Source organism: Teleopsis dalmanni, chromosome 1 (assembly GCF_002237135.1).
Source record: "Teleopsis dalmanni isolate 2A chromosome 1, ASM223713v2, whole genome shotgun sequence".
Taxonomy (NCBI): domain Eukaryota; kingdom Metazoa; phylum Arthropoda; class Insecta; order Diptera; family Diopsidae; genus Teleopsis; species Teleopsis dalmanni.
Window position 1 is genome coordinate 78786707 of NC_051846.1, and position 17836 is coordinate 78804542.

At 31.7% G+C, this 17836-nt stretch overlaps 3 protein-coding genes across 4 annotated transcripts in view; 1 reads left to right on the top strand and 2 right to left on the bottom strand.

Moving 5' to 3' along the window:
• LOC119667813 (26S proteasome non-ATPase regulatory subunit 2-like) overlaps positions 1-2633 on the bottom strand; it is a 26314-nt gene extending 23681 nt beyond the window's left edge. The window contains exon 1 of the mRNA XM_038077144.1: positions 2542-2633. The gene's annotated coding sequence lies outside the window, so the exon portion shown is untranslated. The remainder of the gene's footprint in view (positions 1-2541) is intronic.
• Positions 1-6933, top strand: part of LOC119667814 (glutactin-like) — an 11011-nt gene extending 4078 nt beyond the window's left edge. The window contains exons 2-7 of the mRNA XM_038077146.1: positions 5093-5245; positions 5312-5824; positions 5892-6027; positions 6112-6302; positions 6366-6684; positions 6746-6933. Coding sequence (XP_037933074.1) covers positions 5093-5245; positions 5312-5824; positions 5892-6027; positions 6112-6302; positions 6366-6684; positions 6746-6873 — 1440 coding nt within the window. The 3' untranslated portion in view covers positions 6874-6933. The remainder of the gene's footprint in view (positions 1-5092; positions 5246-5311; positions 5825-5891; positions 6028-6111; positions 6303-6365; positions 6685-6745) is intronic.
• Positions 6934-10998: 4065 nt separating this feature from the next.
• On the bottom strand, positions 10999-16603 carry LOC119667821 (Golgi apparatus protein 1). 2 transcript variants are annotated; one of them, XM_038077161.1, is made up of 8 exons: positions 15708-16603; positions 14563-15636; positions 14367-14493; positions 13924-14309; positions 13423-13791; positions 12836-13208; positions 11537-11643; positions 10999-11467 (listed from the first exon to the last, which is right to left on the bottom strand). In XM_038077161.1, exons 1-8 carry the CDS (start codon positions 16395-16397, stop codon positions 11297-11299), a joined length of 3297 nt encoding a protein of 1098 aa, XP_037933089.1. In that variant the 5' UTR covers positions 16398-16603; the 3' UTR covers positions 10999-11296. The 2 variants fall into 2 exon arrangements, with proteins under 2 accessions (XP_037933089.1, XP_037933088.1); XM_038077160.1 differs by having other exon boundaries at positions 13912-14309.
• Between the last annotated feature and the right edge of the window lie 1233 nt (positions 16604-17836).

The following is a 17836-nucleotide window of genomic DNA, read 5'->3' on the forward strand; positions in this document are numbered from 1 at the left end:
CAAATTCTCCCTAATGAACTTGAGGTTATCCTCAACAACGAGACACCTACTTTCTTAGCGGGCGATTTAAATGCATATCATAGCAGCTGGGGTGACAGAACTTCAAACAGAGCTGGCAGGGATATTGATGGGCTCGCCACTGAACACTTATGGCAGATTCATGCGCCAGGTGAACCGACACATTATGGCAGAATCACAGGCCATGTCATTGACTTCGGAATTTCTAATAACTTAGAATCGAATGTGCACGTAGAGGTCCTTGATGAACTGGATTCGGATCACAAACCAGTTCTTTTTATTCTTGAAAATTGTCCAGCAATCAACATGAATCTCACGTACATAACCACTAACTGGGACTCATTTAAGAATCAGGTTGATATTTCAAATATAAATAATTGGCCAGTAACTTCTGAGGATCTTGATGACTGTATCCAAAAACTCACTCTCAAGATTAAGGAGGCATTGGATAATAGCTCCACCACCAGGACCAGAAAACCAAGTAGCTACTTTTATCTGCCGCATTACATCAAACAAATCATTAGACAAAGGAATGCGATTCGAAAATTTGCTCAAATAACTGGAGATCCTGTGAGAAGAAGAGAAGCCAATCGTCTCTCTAATGTAATCAGGAAAAAAATTGGCAAATATAATAATGATAAATGGTGCGAATTTCTTTCAGGAATTGATACAGGTAATAAAACCTTCTGGGCTTTGAACAAGTATTTTAGGCTTAAACGTAAACCGGTAGTGCCGCCTATTTATGTAGCTACCGGCATGGCTTTCTCAGACATAGCCAAAGCTGAGGCCTTTGCAGATTCTTTGGAGCTGCAATTTCAGCCCAATACTGATAGTGACTATAATTCTCTGGTAGAAGAAAATATTGCCGAAGAGGCTGCTAATCTTAGGAACCTGATGTCAGATGAAAGCATCTCACAGTGTTCCAGAGATGAGATTAAATGTATTATTTCGAGTCTAAAGACCAGATCGGCACCCGGATATGATAATATCAGTAACAAATGCCTACGTAATCTTCCAGAAGATGCAATCCAATGCATTGTTAACATCATCAATTGCATGCTTAGGCTTGGCGAATTTCCAAAGGCCTGGAAGTTGGCCTCAGTCGTAGTGTTTCCTAAACCGGACAAGAATCCTTCATTTCCGCAGAACTGGCGTCCTATCAGTCTGCTCCCAACTATGGGGAAATTGGCAGAACGAGTAATCCTGACTAGGCTTAAAACAGCGGTAAATGCCCTAAATATACTTCCTGACGAACAATTCGGGTTTAGGGATAATCTCTCCACGGAACTACTACAACTAGCCAGAACTGCGCAGCTGATACAAACCGCTCTAAGTAAACGGGAGTCAACCGGGATGATTATATTTGACATAGCCAAAGCTTTTGACAAGGTCTGGCATGATGGTCTAATAGTCAAATTAGCCCGTTTTGGGATCCCTAGTGGTTTGACTAAAATCATTGGTAGCTTCCTGCAAGAAAGGTCCTTCCGTACTAAAATTAATAGCACTCTTTCGTCCGCCCGATCAATTGTAGCAGGTGTACCTCAAGGGTCGCCTTTGTCTCCCACATTGTTTAATGTATACACGGCAGACATCCCCACCTTAAGTCCCACATCAATGGCGCTTTACGCAGACGACACATGCTTGATCTACTCGGATCGGGATGCCATAAATGTGAGCAACACGTTACAGGGAAATATAGACCTTATGGTGGAATACTTCCAAAAATGGAAGATTAAAATTAATAAAGACAAAACCAAGGCTATATTTATAACTCGAAAAAGAAGACAGCATCCTCCAAGAGTGAGCGTTTGCGACACGGAGATACGGTGGGAGGATAACATAAAATATCTGGGGGTCACTTTTGACAAACGGTTCAATTGGCTTAAAAATTTGAAATACAAACGGAATAGCTGCTCTAAGATTCTACATTTATTAAAGCCGCTATTTAATAATTATCACTTCAACTTTAAAAACAGAAAGTTACTTTATACGCAAGTAATTAGACCTGCACTTCTGTACGGATGTGTTACATATAGCAAAGCCTCAAATACCACCTTAAAGCAATTACAGATAGCTCAAAACCTGGCCTTAAGAAAACTGTTTAAGATTCCATGGTACATTAGATCTACGGATATACATAGAGATCTTAGGATTGACTCAGTGAAAAAATATATCAGAGACAGAGCTTTAAAATTATTCACTAAAGTTGATACGCTACTTAACCCCGCCATAACAATCCTCAAGTCCACTTCTGGACTCTCAGGAAGATATGCTGATTTAAGGTCCGTCATCAACTAAAAGACAAATAAATGATATGATTTTTTAGCCTAGTTAAAGCCTAGTGTGGGGTAGTGATTAACCCCCCAGTCATTATAGAGTAAAAGTGCGTAATAGCACTAACTCAAGAAGAAGAAGAAGAAGAATAATAATAAGTAATAAAATTGACGTAAACAGATAACACTTTTTAAAGTTTGAATACTTAATTATATTCTCCATAAAGTGTATTAAGAATATTTTACTTACAGATTTTCTCTCGAAATTTCGCTTTATCACTCTTAAAATTTCCTTAGAACCTTTGATATAAACTTGATTGCTTTATTATACAAAATTGATGATAAAACTGAAATCAAATATATTTTTGAATATCTTATGAACGAAACTTAGTTTCTTTTGACAGCGTTATCTGATGTCAAACGATATGAATAAATTTTTTTTTGTTTTATTGAATATTAAACTTTCGATTTCGATAAAGTGCTATTTAATTTAATTTAGATAACAATCAACGCAAGTAGGAGGAATAATTTTTGAATAATATTTTAATTATAATTAATTTGTTAACTTAGTTTCTTTTTAAATTGTATAAATTTAAGTTCTCTGCAAAATATTTTGTATCTTTTACAACTTATTATCTTGGCTTGAGTACTCGAGCTTTTAAGTACTGTGTGGTTCAGTCTGTAAGAACACAATTATTTACAGCTAATTGTACTTTTACAATAATAATTTTATTATTATTATTTAAAAGAAGGGATAGTGCACTACGACCTAAAAGATCTATTGTGCATATCTTTATAGAGCATATCTTTCGTAGTCTTGAATCCTCATTATCCATTAAATACCCTTCTAGGTGTTTCTTCAGCTTGTGAATCAGTGCCGAGCACTCCCCAAGCACGTGGTATGTACAGTATCTGCAGTCTAAGTTGGATTGAATTCCTAAATGCGATAGGTGATTATTCTATCTACAGTGACTAATCAATAATCCCGCAATAAATCTTAGGTTATTTTTTGATTGTGCTATGTAATCTTTGAAGCATTTTAAGTTGTAAGTCTCTAAAAGCATTTTGGATTGTGATAGTCTTGGTAGCCTTTCCCCATAGAGTTCTCTTTCTTTCTTCTCTGCACCGTTCATAAAAATGGATAGATTGCCTTTGCCTACACCACAGAATGGTTCTGGGCCTATCATTCTTTAAGACGCGCCTTTTTTTGTAAGTTTGTCTGTCATTTCATTGCCTTACATACTAGATGTCCCGGAATCCATATTAGATGCACCTGATTGTTTCAGCTGAGTGTGTTTAGCTTGTCAATGCATATCCATATAATGGATATGAGTGTCATTATAGCTGCCAGCCGCCAATAGTTAATTTCACTATATAATAATAAATATGAACACCTTTTGGCTCGATTTATCCATATATAAGCTCAACACCTAAGATGGAGTTATGTTAACATTAAGAAATTAAGGTTCAATTCCATCAAAAAGGATTGATATATGTTAAAGTTAATTTAACCATAACGTCAAAGTTAAGATATCAAATATTTATTAATGGAATTGAATGCGGCGCATCTTAAATGCTGAGCATGTATATTTTTTTCTTTTTTTTAATTATTGAATCTGACAATAATTACTTAAATATTACATACTAAAAATATTCATTCAAAATTCATTTCACTACCTAAACTTTCCTTGTTTAAAACGTAAGCATTCTTAATTTTTGATTTCTAAAATTTTTAACTTTATGAGCATATATGGAACTAGTATTACAACATAGACATTCGAAGAAGGTACTTCAAAAGTAATGCTCTTAACTTATTGTTTGACATGCAAAAATATATTTACACTCCATATAACACTCATCGCCAAATCCTCATCACTTTATTAATAAAATGTAAATCATGAAATTAACAATTTTTCACTAACGTGTCTGATCACGTTTTTATTAGAAATCTATTTTTACACGGTCTTCACTGCTGATTTAATAAAAACTTAATTTATTTAAGCATTAACTTTATAACATATGGTAGTGTACACATATAATAACGATTTAAAATTTATTTTTTGAAGAAATAAAATATCCCCATGTGAACAGGCTAACCCGATCAAACAATTTTAAAAATTGTTTCGAGTCTCGAAACATAGCGCGTAAATATAAAACAAACAGTGTTGCAAAACTTTATGGTTTTGAAATCGTTCTGAAAGCTTAGCTAAGAAATATCAAATAAATCATATAACGAATCTAAAACTGAAACTTAAAATTTGAAAAAAGGACACGATTGTTGGATCCTAAAAACAAAAGAGCAATTGCGCCTAAAGAACGAAACTATTTTCTTAATTTCCTAAATTGCACAGATCAAACTGATAAGGTTATTCAAAAATTGAGATCTAAAAATAAATATAATTGTGACGGTCGATGATTGCATTTCGTTAGAGTTCTTGAATCGTGATGTCGCCGCAAGCCGCCAATAGAACTCAAGAACTGTTAAATTAGTTTATTTATTTAATGTGAAATATGGTTGTATTAATTAGTTACAGTAAAACAATCACACATATTATTCAACAGCTTAATAATAATAATGACTCATTAAGCTAAACTAGCAACATAAACATACTATAGTAACACAACAAGGGTCGAATGTAATATCTTAATATTGTTTCAGAATGTAACCCCAAAATTCCCTAATAGAAAATAAACAAAATTAATTATGTTTAAAAAGTTTTTGATAAATAATTCGAGTCTTCAAAATAAAAGTTTAAAAATATTAACATTTTTTTATACCTTTAACATTCTTTCTATTACAGGCACCAGTTGCTCGACTACCATGGCGACAGATATTTGATGCTACCAGATATGGACGTCGTTGTCCAGTTATCACAACAGTTTCCAATCTTACTGCACAAGAATTAAAAGCAGACTTAGAAGATTGTTTGAATCTATCTGTGTTTACCAAGGATGTAATAACTTTTCTTAAAAAATAATTTTACACTATTATTCAATAATAACATACATTTTCTTCTAAGTTAATTACTAAACGACCTGTTATGTTCTACATTTACGGAGGAGGCTTTTATAATGGATCAGCATCCGATCATCCACCTAAACATCTACTAGAAAAGGATATTGTACTTGTGGTATCACAATATCGTGTGGGTGCATTGGGTTGGCTGACCACTTTTACACATGATATGCCCGGCAATGCACCGTTTATGGATATACTCTTAGCACTGAAATGGGTACAGGATCATATAAGTGACTTTGGTGGTGATCCGGACAATGTAACAGTATTTGGACAAAGTGCTGGAGCGGCAATGACAAGTGCTTTACTTTTAAGTCCTAAAAGCACAGGTCTTTTTAAACGTGTGATTGTACAGTCTGGCTCTATATTAGGACACTGGGCTATAAATAGTGATCCGCGTAAACAAACTGAACGAATTTGTGAAGCTTTGAATTGTGGTGTGTGTAAAAGAAACGATGAACTATATGATTGTTTAAGTAAAGCAACAGTTCTGGATATATTGGAAGTAACTCAAGCGGTAAGTAAAACAAAAAAAAATAATCAAAATTAAATATTTAATTTTAAAATTTGTAAACATTTTAAAGGAGGATTTCGCCCTTGTCATAAATGATGTGTATGGAAATTTACCAGAACATCCTATTGAGTTAATGAAAAGTTATAATAGATCAATACCTGTCATGACTGGTTTCACAAAAGATGATGGGTCTTTCGTTTTAGCAAGTAATTATATATAAGAATTGTGCAACAATCATTTATATAAAAAAGTTTACCTTCTGTCTTATAAAATCAATCTGTCCTTTGCAGCATATTATGATGGAATGAAAGCGGCGATAGGTAATATGAGTTTGGTAAAAGTGCGCCAATTTGCTGATGGAATTATGAATTTAGTTAATGATAGGACACGTTTAAGTAATAATTTATTAACACGCCTATTATTTACTCCACAAATTTTGAATGGAACTGCTCACAAGGAAGCACTACCAGCTTATTTCGATGTAAGACTTCTATTTTTATATATATGTATATAATACTTAACTAATCGTTATTATTGAAAATAGTTATGTACAACAATTTACATTAAGTCACCAGTTATTGCTCTCACAACCCAACTTAAGGAGAAGAATTTAGCTGATATATACTTATATAGCTTTGATTATGAAGGTCAAAACACTCGTTTTGGTTACGAATTAGGAAACGAGCATTATCCTTTCAATGGCGGCGTACATCATTCTAATGATAATATATATTTATTTTCCACTCATTCTTTGAATGATAATGACACACGTATGGCACAAAAAATGGTTGAACTGTGGACTTCATTTGCTATTGATGGCATTCCTAGTAGTAGCGAAGGGCCTCCTATATTACCAATGAATTGTAAGTGGTAGTAGTACGGCAAAATAATTTAACCTATTTTATCTCCAAAATTTGTTTTTAGCTCCTAGTGGACCATATTTTCATATAAACAATGAAATCACAATCAGTAATGATGTTTTGGATGAGCTTACATCAACACTTGATGATCCAGATAACAAGAAGATAGATAGAGAAAATATAGAATTTTAAATAAACAATTTCTTGATATAAATATCAGTATATGTAGTACATATATTGTAATGTATTGAATATATATAATTGTATATACTCATTTGTACTGTGATATATAATAGGTCTGTTCCATGAGCTACTCGTAGTAACTTTGAGTAACACATTGTGTAGACAAGTGTGTTCCACCAGCAAATTTTCGTGTAAATTTTATTTGTGTTTTACTTGAGTTTTACTAGGAGTAGCTCGTAGAACAGACCTAATGATAAATTCGAAATGTCACTCACGCAAATTTATTAAATAAAAATAATCAGAAAAAATTTAATTGATCTTACCATATAGTTTCTTTTTCGATTAAGAGAAATTCGTTATTGCAGAATTTTTTTTAAAAATTATTTATGATTATGAGAGCTGCGTATATTGAATTTTTTAATTAAATAAGTACACGAAATAAATTTTGAATTTTAAATTAATGAATAAGCTACTAATCGGTAAAAGACTTATCGGCTTTTTGTTTTACCTATTTAACTATATTGTGAAAATTATAAATTCTATGTACTGTTATATACAAATAAATATATAATATTTAAATCGGAAGTATTAAAAGAAGTATGTATGTATTATGTGTATATAAGTATTTATATTTATATTTTTAATTTTAATTTGAGTTAACTATAGTATTTAATATCATAGACAAAGACAATCAAAAATGTTTTTATTGGTCGTGTAGATCGAGATACCTGAAGTTAAATTTTATTAATTAAGTTTAGGTGCAAATGATTAAACTTAATCACATGCTTTTGTGAACTACTATTCCAGAATCTAGCAATGGAAATTTTAGCATCTGTTCGAGTTTTCTCTACTTTTCCAACTATATCCTTGAACTCATAACTGTTTCTGTTATGGGTACGTATTCGTATGTATACACGAATATTATTCAATGTTTTTGTCTAAATTTAATATGCATAAATATATTTAATTTGTCTAATCATATGCTTTCTGATTCGGTAAATATAGAATTTTCTTATGTCATAATGAATAAGCTATTTTTCAATTCCTTGTCAATCCAAAAAAATTATAAAATTGTAGACTAGAAAATGTATTGGTCTCCACTAAGAAATTGCAAGATCATATACAAATATGGTAGAATGCCAAACGCTTTCAAAGTTTAGAGGCATGTAATACATCAACCCACTCTTCATATGCTCAGATCTGCCTCCTGCGGCTTAGCCCCTGTAAACGTGTGTTTCAGATTTTAGTTCTATGAGTTTAGAATTTACAGTTCGTGTACTTACTGGCGTACTAAGGGAAAAAAGTGCTATTGCACTAATTCTCCAATGGCGACGTAAAAGTTAATTGTGCAGAAGTTGCCATGATGAAGAGGATACGAAATCCATTAATCAATCACTTTCTGTTTATTTGTTTGTGACTATATGTAAACTCCGTAAGTCCGACAGGAGTTGTAAGGTTTTTGTTATCGGTGATTACTGCAATGATGTTTTTAAGTATTCCTAGGTATGAATAAAGCATCGATGGTTTCCCTATGACACGCAATGTACAAAAATACATTTACTTGGTATCGTAATAATATCGATGGTTGATTCCAAAGTATCGATCATCATCCCTGATGTATCGATTCTTTCGCCCGCTGAGATTCTAGTAAGATATGTTTAAGGAAATCGTAAAGAGAAAACAAAGATATGTCAAATGAAACAGAAAACTGCAAGGGGCGAAGTAAATGAAATGTTAATACAAACACAGGTGAAAGCAAAGTAAGGTACGCTACACAAAAGCTCGGCTGTTGAGTGCCCAAGACAACACTGTCTTGCTTAGGACAGTGCGGTTTTTTGTCTTAACTTGCAGAAAGAACATACATTATGTCAAAAATGAGTTTATACATTGATATAAAATTCAAATTTTTAACTTATATCGCAAAAATACTGCTTCTTGTTTAAATATAAAGATTTTTGATGAATAATTTTTAATAATTATTGTATTAGGAATGTAAACATAAAAAAGTCAGTAGTTTGTTGGGGAACACATCTAATATAGAACAAAAAAAAGTCCCACATCATTTATTGACTGTCAAGTAACATTCGTGATTTTGACGTACTCTCGTCGTATAAGACCTTCTATAAAATTCTGAATATTTGAATTTTGCCTCAGATGACGCTATGTTTTATAAATGAAGTGACGCAATAATTTTGAAGTGTAGTAAATAAACATTTGTGAAATAAATATTAAAAAAATCAAAATGAATAAAGAAACAAAATCATTAAACTATGAAATATTAAAAAAAAGAAATTAAATCGAAACAAATTAAATATTGACTTAGTTCCTGGAAAATATATTTGATATTAATATTGAAGACAATAATTCCAGTGAAAGTTGTTTAAGAAACGAAACAAAGGATGTTGAAAATAAAAAAACTAAAAACACTTGTGAAAAATTAGTTGTTATATTTAAAAAACACAGGATTAACAGGCGTTTTGGTAATGATATTTTAGAACTCTTAAGATCAGAAGGTTTAATTGTACCAAAATTCTTTTCAACGCTTTTGAAAACATATAAAACTTCAACAATTGATGATAGCGAAATGCTATAAATTATTTTATATTAATTTTAGTTAATTTTAGATATGCTAAGTTATATTAAGTTAAATATTTAAATTAATTTTCATTATGGTTTCTTAGTTTTTAAGTTTTATTGTTTAATTTAATTTATTTTTAATGTCTTAATAAAATTTATAATTTACTTTTAATTTTGAATGTAATATAAAAAATTATTATATAAAATAAATAAAAGTACAAAATACAACAATTTCTTTCTACTTATTTAAAGAGAAAATTGAAATTTATTTAAAATTTAAAGAGCGCAATAAAAGAGTAGAAATAAAAAAAGGGTGAAAAAATTTTATGAGCACTGCACTAAGAGCGCACAACTTTCTGTCGAATGCGTCCGTTATGCAAGACATGGTCTTCGAGACGGTCTTCGAGACATGTACGCAAAAATTCATTGAAGACATTTGGCTAATTTGTATGAAAGTGTCTTCGAAGACCGTCATACATTTGGATCGATCGGTCTTCATGTATGCATCCATGTCTTGAAGACGTCTTCGATGACGGATCGATCCGTTTTCTACTGGGATATGATTGATATAACATAACAGTTTCCAATTGTTGTAACCCATGGGGATCTGCTTGTAAAATCCACTTGGGTTTTGAACGGCACTTATTCGTCGAGATTGGCGTGTGGGTCCGGTATGTTGACCCGATCGTTCTTGGAACCTTATTGCTTTCAGATAGTTACTGGCAGTCTAACCAAACTAGTTGATGAAACTGATTCAAATATCCATTAGTTTTCATGTTTCAATTGGATCCACAAGAAGCTCAGGGATACCCGAGCTTTTTAGACTTGCTAAAGAAGATACAGTGTAGAGTGAAAAGTGTTATAGAAAGAGAACACTTGTATGGTAAGTAAGCATAATAATCTATATAAAAATGTTTACCAATTTTAATAATACTAATTTTTTGTTTAAATTATTTAGATTAAAACACAATATTATATATTTTAAAAATAATTACAAAAATTTGTTGATTTATTCGCGTCCGTTTTCATTTTTTGTAAAACTATATTTAACAATTTAAATTTATATATAAGTAAATTTTTTTTTGGTGAAGTATATAATCTATAAACAAGTTTAACATAAAACAAAACAAGTTGTAAAGAAGAAAGACAATTGAAAGAAAATAGTGAAAACGATTGTTGTAGAAACTTTAATTGAAAGCATATTTGACTAAAGAAACAGAACAAACGGTGGGAGAGGAAACATTGATATAAACTTATCTATAATTAATTAATTTAAAGCTACTTTTGCACTCTAAATAGTGTAAATATTTTTTAAGCACGATATTTTTTACAACACCTAAGTCAAATAAAGAAAATTACCTAAAGCATGGAGAGAGTATTTGCCATAAAAGTACAGTAATACCCCGCATAAACACGTGCAAAGTATGCGTTATATGGATATCGCGTTGTAGGGGGAATTACCGTATATTGCTTTATTAAAGCGAAAACTGTAATTTTTATTTCCTAAAGACTAATCAAAATATAATTTTTAAAATTATAAATTAAAAGTCTGTATTTTAGTAAAAGATGTAAATATTATATACACCTTTAAACATCAGTCAGAAAAAAATAATAAATGTTTTTTCTTTTTTGGCAAATACTATTTGACTAACAATTTTGAAGAGCTTTGCTGGTCAAGTTTCTAAACATGGATGAGATTAGAGGGTCAGCAATTTGGACTGCTCAACATTTATTCTGTTTCTTAATGTTTTGTTTTTAGTTTTTTTTTTCTTGTAGAAAAATATTATTTTATAGTTAACTTAGCGTTTGCTGCAATTGTGTAAGACTTGTCAGTCACTTAAATGTATTATTGTTATTATTTATTTTTGATATTCATTGCACGTTTTGTAACTCTACCCAAGAATATACCCATTAAGAAGACCATACCCACTGCTGTCATTAAAATTACAAGGAAGAATTTTTTAGCAGGTGACGTCACAACTTGTGTAACGAGTTGTTCCACATTTTCTGGTGGCTGCGCCAATACCTTAAGATAAAAATATAATATTATATCTCAGAAATATTTCAAGTAAAATTCATTTTATATAATACTTACAGTATCGGCATTTCTGAACATTTCAATACGACGTTTCAGTTTAAGTCTACAATCTTCTTCGAGTGCTGTTGACTGATCTTGCAGGAGTGTTTGCAGACATTTCAGTTCTATAAAGTAAACAAATTGTATTATTTTATTCTTACATCTTTTTATTATGATTTCAAATATATCAACAATATAAAATAAATGCTAATAATTAAGATTATATTATTTAATTAGTTTCAAAATTGAAATTACTGAAAAAAGTTATTTATCTTTTATCCAAACAAAATGTTGTGGTTTATTTTTTTTTAATGAGCTGACACTTAAGATATTTTTTAAAATGACAAAATGTATGATAAGCATGGAGAGAACATATAATGTATTTTTATATGCGTATTAAGTAGCGTAATAATGCTGTTGTTATATAAATAATTCACCGAATTCAAGGTTTTGTGAACCGCTGTCTCTGCCGTTTGCTTAAAGTGATATGATCTGAAACAATTGCCAACGACAGACTCTGGACACTAAGAACCAACACAAATGAACTGAAGTGAAGATATTATCGTCAGATAAAGACAGATGAAAGCAATTCATATGCTCTACCTGGAAGTGACAGGAACCAATATATATATATACCATCAAGTTGTTTACTTGTAGTTGCTTTAAAATGTACGATCACTCGAATTTACTTGAATTTGAACATTTCTATCGAGTGCTTTAAATATTTGAAAATATTTGTACTGTTATAATTGCTGATTTGTTCTGTTATATATATTAACGTATTAATACTCGAAAACCATATAAGGTTTGGAAATAAAATATTCAGGTACAAGCAACTTGGCGCTTTAAAAAGTTTGAATAATATTGCAAGGTCTAATAGAAATAGAAAAGAATATTATGAATTCGGAAGACAAGCTTTAGTGGCTTTAATGAGGTTAAGTTGCCCACTTGAGCATAAATAATGTGCCGTTCTGATATCACAGGGTAGAAAGTTAAAACACTAGAATATCCAGTGTCTTAACTCTACGATAATAGTAAGTAGTTGTGGTAAGGATTTACAAGACTTACTTAACTCAAGATTTTAACTCATTTAGTATAAGTATGTTTTATTATAGGTTGAGTTTTAGCCTGTGTTAGCTTATTAACATATAGAAGTTATTACTAGTCTTACGCTCTCAATGTAAATATACGTATATATCTATAATACATTTTTAATAGTAATATGGATACTGAAAATGCTTAACCGTTCCAAGTAAATAACTTAAATCATATTTTAACAAACATATCAAATGGTTAAATTGAAATAAAATAACTTACTGCGTCCATTCCCACTTTTGACATTTGAACAGTATCGAAGTAAATCAACAGTGCATGCTTCTTCCAACATCGGATCAACATGTATATCCGCTTTGGCTTCTGCAATTAATCCTGCGACTTCAATTTTGCAATCGCGATTTATAATTTTTTGATTCAGAAAAGCAGTTTTTAAACATTCTTCAATCAGACCGTGATCTTCTTTAATGTTAAGACTTTGTTTGCATAAAACTTCTATTTCGGATTTGCAGAAATTTTGCAAAAGCGGATTTAATTTGTAATTCAGAGCTTGTTCCTGCAAGATTTTGATCATTTCTTGTGCGCAATCATGATCAAGTCGAGATTCTCGGAACTTATCCTTTAAGCAGTGTATAACCTGAAATATATACATATATCAGTCAGTTCAACCAAATTGTTAGGAACACTTAAATTTAAACTTTGGAAGATAAGGATTGTAGGTATACTAATTTGGGTAGGAAAATCTACTATAATTTTTACTTTAATAATAAAATATACTAATTGTGTAGATTTGCAGATTAACAATTAAATTATTACAGATTGGTAATTAAAAATTAATTATTTTAACTAACCTTGCCATTAAGTTCTTCATTAGGTTGCGCAGTAGCTATGATATCCGAACAATACCGATCAATATTTTGTCCACAGGCTTGTTGGAGTTTTGGATTAAATCTAAAGTCTGTATTTTGCTCAATCATACGATTAACAACAACCAAATGACAACGGGAGTCGAATAAGGGATCATCTTTATATGTCTTAAGGCAGTCTAGTATATGTATTGAATCAGTATTTGGACAGAATTTGTAAATCATTTCTTTGCAAGTATTTATTAAAGTATAATCCGTGTCGCTATCACCTAATTCAGACTTTTTAATCATAAATACGGCATGATGACAGGTGTTGCCTAACTGAGGGGTATGCATTGTGAGACATTCGACTGCCTATAATTACACATATATTAACATATTAAATTATTATATTGTTAAATATATAATATATATAAAAAAAAGCATGTATGCAAAAGTATGGAAAAATTTTATGAAAAAATTGAATGAACTTGCATTTATATTCACCTGACCAGGACCCCTTTCAGCTGCACAAAACTGCTCGAGTTCATTTTTACAAGCACGAGCCAATTTCGGATCCAAAGAGATAGATTCCCGTTGTTGATACAATTGTGATTTTACTTGTTGTCTGCATTCTTTTGTAATAGAATGTTTTTGACCACGAATTGTATCATTACGCATTACCTCGCTTAAACAAGCCACCACTTCGTTCTTAGTCGTACTAGCAGCACAAAACCGTTGTACATTTTGGCGACATGCTTGCTTAAATTTATATGTAAAGTGATAGTTTTTAAGTGATATTATTTGAAAGTGCTCTATTGCTGCTCGACATTTCAAATCCTGACGTAAATCTGCATCATTTTTATGATATATAAGACATTCCATCATATCACCTAATTTAAAGTATTATTGACTAATATAGACTTTTTAATTTAATGAACTAAATTTACCTTTATCCTTGCCTCCTTTAATGATATGCTCACAATGTCTTTTCATTGCCTCTGAACAAACAGACATAATTACGGGATTAAGTTCTACATGTGCAGCTTCTTCTTCGGTGTAAGCAGAAACAGCTTCCTTAATAAGTAAAAATATAAATTTTATTTAAAACTACAAACATATGGTACTTAATTTTTTTTTACATACTTTACACTTCGGTTGCAGTTTTTCTAAATTATCCTGCAAGCACTCCATTTCAGCACCTTTTTTTGTATCGTCTATGCATAGACTTGATAAGTCCTCAATGCAAACGTCTTCTACTTCGGGTATTAAATCAACTGAAATTGCACGTTGTCGCATTACTCGTTTGACTTCCTTGAAACAGTCCTTGCGTAAGCTTTCTTCTGCATTATCACTGTAAGCAATTCTATGTAAACATGGTAATATAAGTGGCGCTCTTTCGGGATCCATTTGGGCATCAGTAACGTCATCCCAAACATGCTTGGCATTGCAATATTTTATAGCATCATCATGGCAATGCTTATAAAGTTGAGGATCCAATTTAAAATTGCGTGCAACAAAATACTGTATAAGCAACAATGCTTGCTCACAATCGGGTCGCATAACTTGTGTACCAATATTTTCCATTAGACAAGAAATAACTCGTGCGTCACCACCGTCGATATCTCGGCAAGCAATATCAACAACTGGCTTGCAAGCGCGATGTAAAACTGGATCGACTCGCCAATCCTCACCAGCGTCGCTAACTTTAATAAGTGTTTCTAATGTGCGCTGACACTGTGCTGTCACATGACGCCGTTTTGTGCGCGCATTTTCCATTAAGCAGTGTATAATTTCACCACCAATACTACCACCTACAACATTTTGTCGCTTATCAATCTGACCACAAAATTTTGGAATATCGTCAGCACAATCTGTCAGTATTTCTGGAGAGAGTTGATAATCCTCTAAAAGCATGCGGCGATGATCAGCGATTTCAGCGTGGCACTCAGGAGCTAATTTTGTGCCATTTTTGGTAACTGATTCAAGGCATAGTAGAATTTGTGCAAGACGTACTTGTTTATCGTCTGACACTCCACGACGACAGTGATGAAGTTTTATATCATCCTTGCAAGCCTTTGCTAGTCCATGTGATACTTTATAATCTTTACCAATTTCTCGATCTCTTAGAGAAATTTGGTCAGCACATTGCCGAGATAAGGAGGGGTTACTTTTATTTTTTACTAAGCACTTAAATGCCGCTGGTGTGCCAGGATGTTCCTAATTTTGTTATGTATAAAATAAATTAGACATATAATAAAATTTTCATATATTCATATATTTAGACTTACCTGCCCACATAGCCTCTGTAAATCTGCCGCACAAATTTCGAAAAATTCATATTCTTGTCGTTGCATTTGTATGCGACTAATTGCTTTCTTACAACTGTCATCGATGACATCAAAACCAGTCTCATGCAAACATTGCACAGTCTCCCATTGTGACATGCTTCTGTGTTCGATATTCAGGCGACCGCATTCTAATTGTTCAACATGCGTATCGCAGGCGGCAAGAAAATCACCAACTACGTCATAATCGGGAAATAGCAATCTATGCACATGTCGCATATAAGAGCGACATTTATTATTATTTGGCAATTGATCGACCCGTTCCTTTAAGCAACTCCACATATCAACAGCATTTAGACATGGTGACAAGCGATCACTTTCATTGGTGCAATTTTTGGTAAATTGTTCATTTAGCCATTGCTCGGTCAGCAACATGCGTTGTTGGTGCCAACATGAGTGTTGACATTTGTCAGAGAGTGTTTCTAACTGACTTGGTGATAACGCATTCACACAGTCCAGCATGGATAATTTATTAGTTTTTATATCCACATAATTTCCACATAGTTTCTCAAGTTCAGCACAATTATTTAAAATATTCCCTACTGGATTAATAACGGCTCTAACATTTCTTGCATTGCAATGCACTTGTGTTAGGACACCGGCTATCACAAACAAAAACAACAACAACTGCATCTTTGTACACGTAAGTAATTTTCTCAAATATCTTCTTAACTCTACGACTTTACTTTGTACGTGTTATTTTGCATCTTCTCGTCACAAGTTATACAAAAAATCGTTAACGTAGCGTAAAAAGCGATATAAGTATATTTTGCACTTGTATTAGCAGTTATTTAGTTGGTCGTGAATTTGTTATTGCGATGAATGTAGTATAAAATGATGTTGACATTACGAGTTCACCACACTGTGGTAAGACCATAGAACAACTAAACAGTAGGTCGCACCAAAAAACATTTTTGTGTCTATTCTACATTTTATAATTTAATAAACAAATAATTGGCAATTAAATAAAAATAGTTTGTTTAAAGCAAATCATGTATTCTTACCATAGAACAAAGCTAATATTCAATTGTTTTTTTTGTGTAATTATAGAAGGGTATTTACTATTGTATTAATGGATGTTTATTATGGCCGTGTGCGAGTTCAAGTAAATTGATAGTAAATTGAGGGAACTAGTAAATTATGCCATTGTGGAAAATTTATAAGATGTTTAAAAAATAAATAAATAAATATAAAAACTTTAACTTTAAACTTTTACATAAGTGTAGTGCAAAAAATCTCCAGGAAATTTCAATTTAATTTATCTCAATTTACTCGAACTCACGAACGGCCATAGTAGAATATTTACTATTGTTTTGGTGGGTTTTTATTGTATATATAAGGTCTGTTCCTTGTGCTAATCGTAGTAAAACTCAAGTAAAGTACAAACCTAGAGCATAACACAAATAAAGTGCCAAATTTCGTTCTTTGCGCAGATTTTCATGGAACAGCTTTGTGTAAAGCCTGGTGAGAACACCAATGCCGCGCAAATAAACAATACAAAAATTTAAATGCAAACCAAAACAGCTGATTCACACATCAACACAAATTTTACTTAAAATAAAATGTACGAATAACGTCTGTATAGCATTTTTAAATTTAGACAGGGATGTTACGGTCTCTCAGATGCCCTCATTTTCTTGAAAATTTTCTGGTGGAACGCATTTGTATATACACAGTGTTACTCAAAGTTACTACGAGTAGCTCGTGGAACATACGTATTATGTCAATGTACTTTTTATTTTTATTTTATTATAATGTTTACATTTTTATATTAAATTCAATACATTGGGTTAAAATATATGATATTGATCCCATATTATTTAATTTGACAAAATCAAAGACAGAATATATGCGAAATGTATAATGTATAAGTAGTTGATTCATAGTCAATTAGTGCCAAATATGTTTATATGTTATGTTTACATTTAACTGGATTGTATTGTTCTTAACTCGGAAAATATGCAGCTACATGTGCCATTTCTCATACAAAATCTATATATATAACATCCATACAAAAATATAGGTCTTATATATATGGTCTAATATTTATGTTTATAACTAAATTTTATTAA

Coding starts and splice junctions, on each gene's coding strand:
- LOC119667821 (XM_038077160.1), bottom strand. CDS start 16,397: ATGCAGTTGTTGTTGTTTTTGTTTGTGATAGCCGGTGTCCTAACACAA. Junction 14,310..14,366: donor TAAAGGAGGCAAGGATAAAG/GTAAATTTAGTT, acceptor ACTTTAAATTAG/GTGATATGATGGAATGTCTT. Junction 11,644..12,835: donor CAAAAGTGGGAATGGACGCA/GTAAGTTATTTT, acceptor TTTACTTTATAG/AACTGAAATGTCTGCAAACA.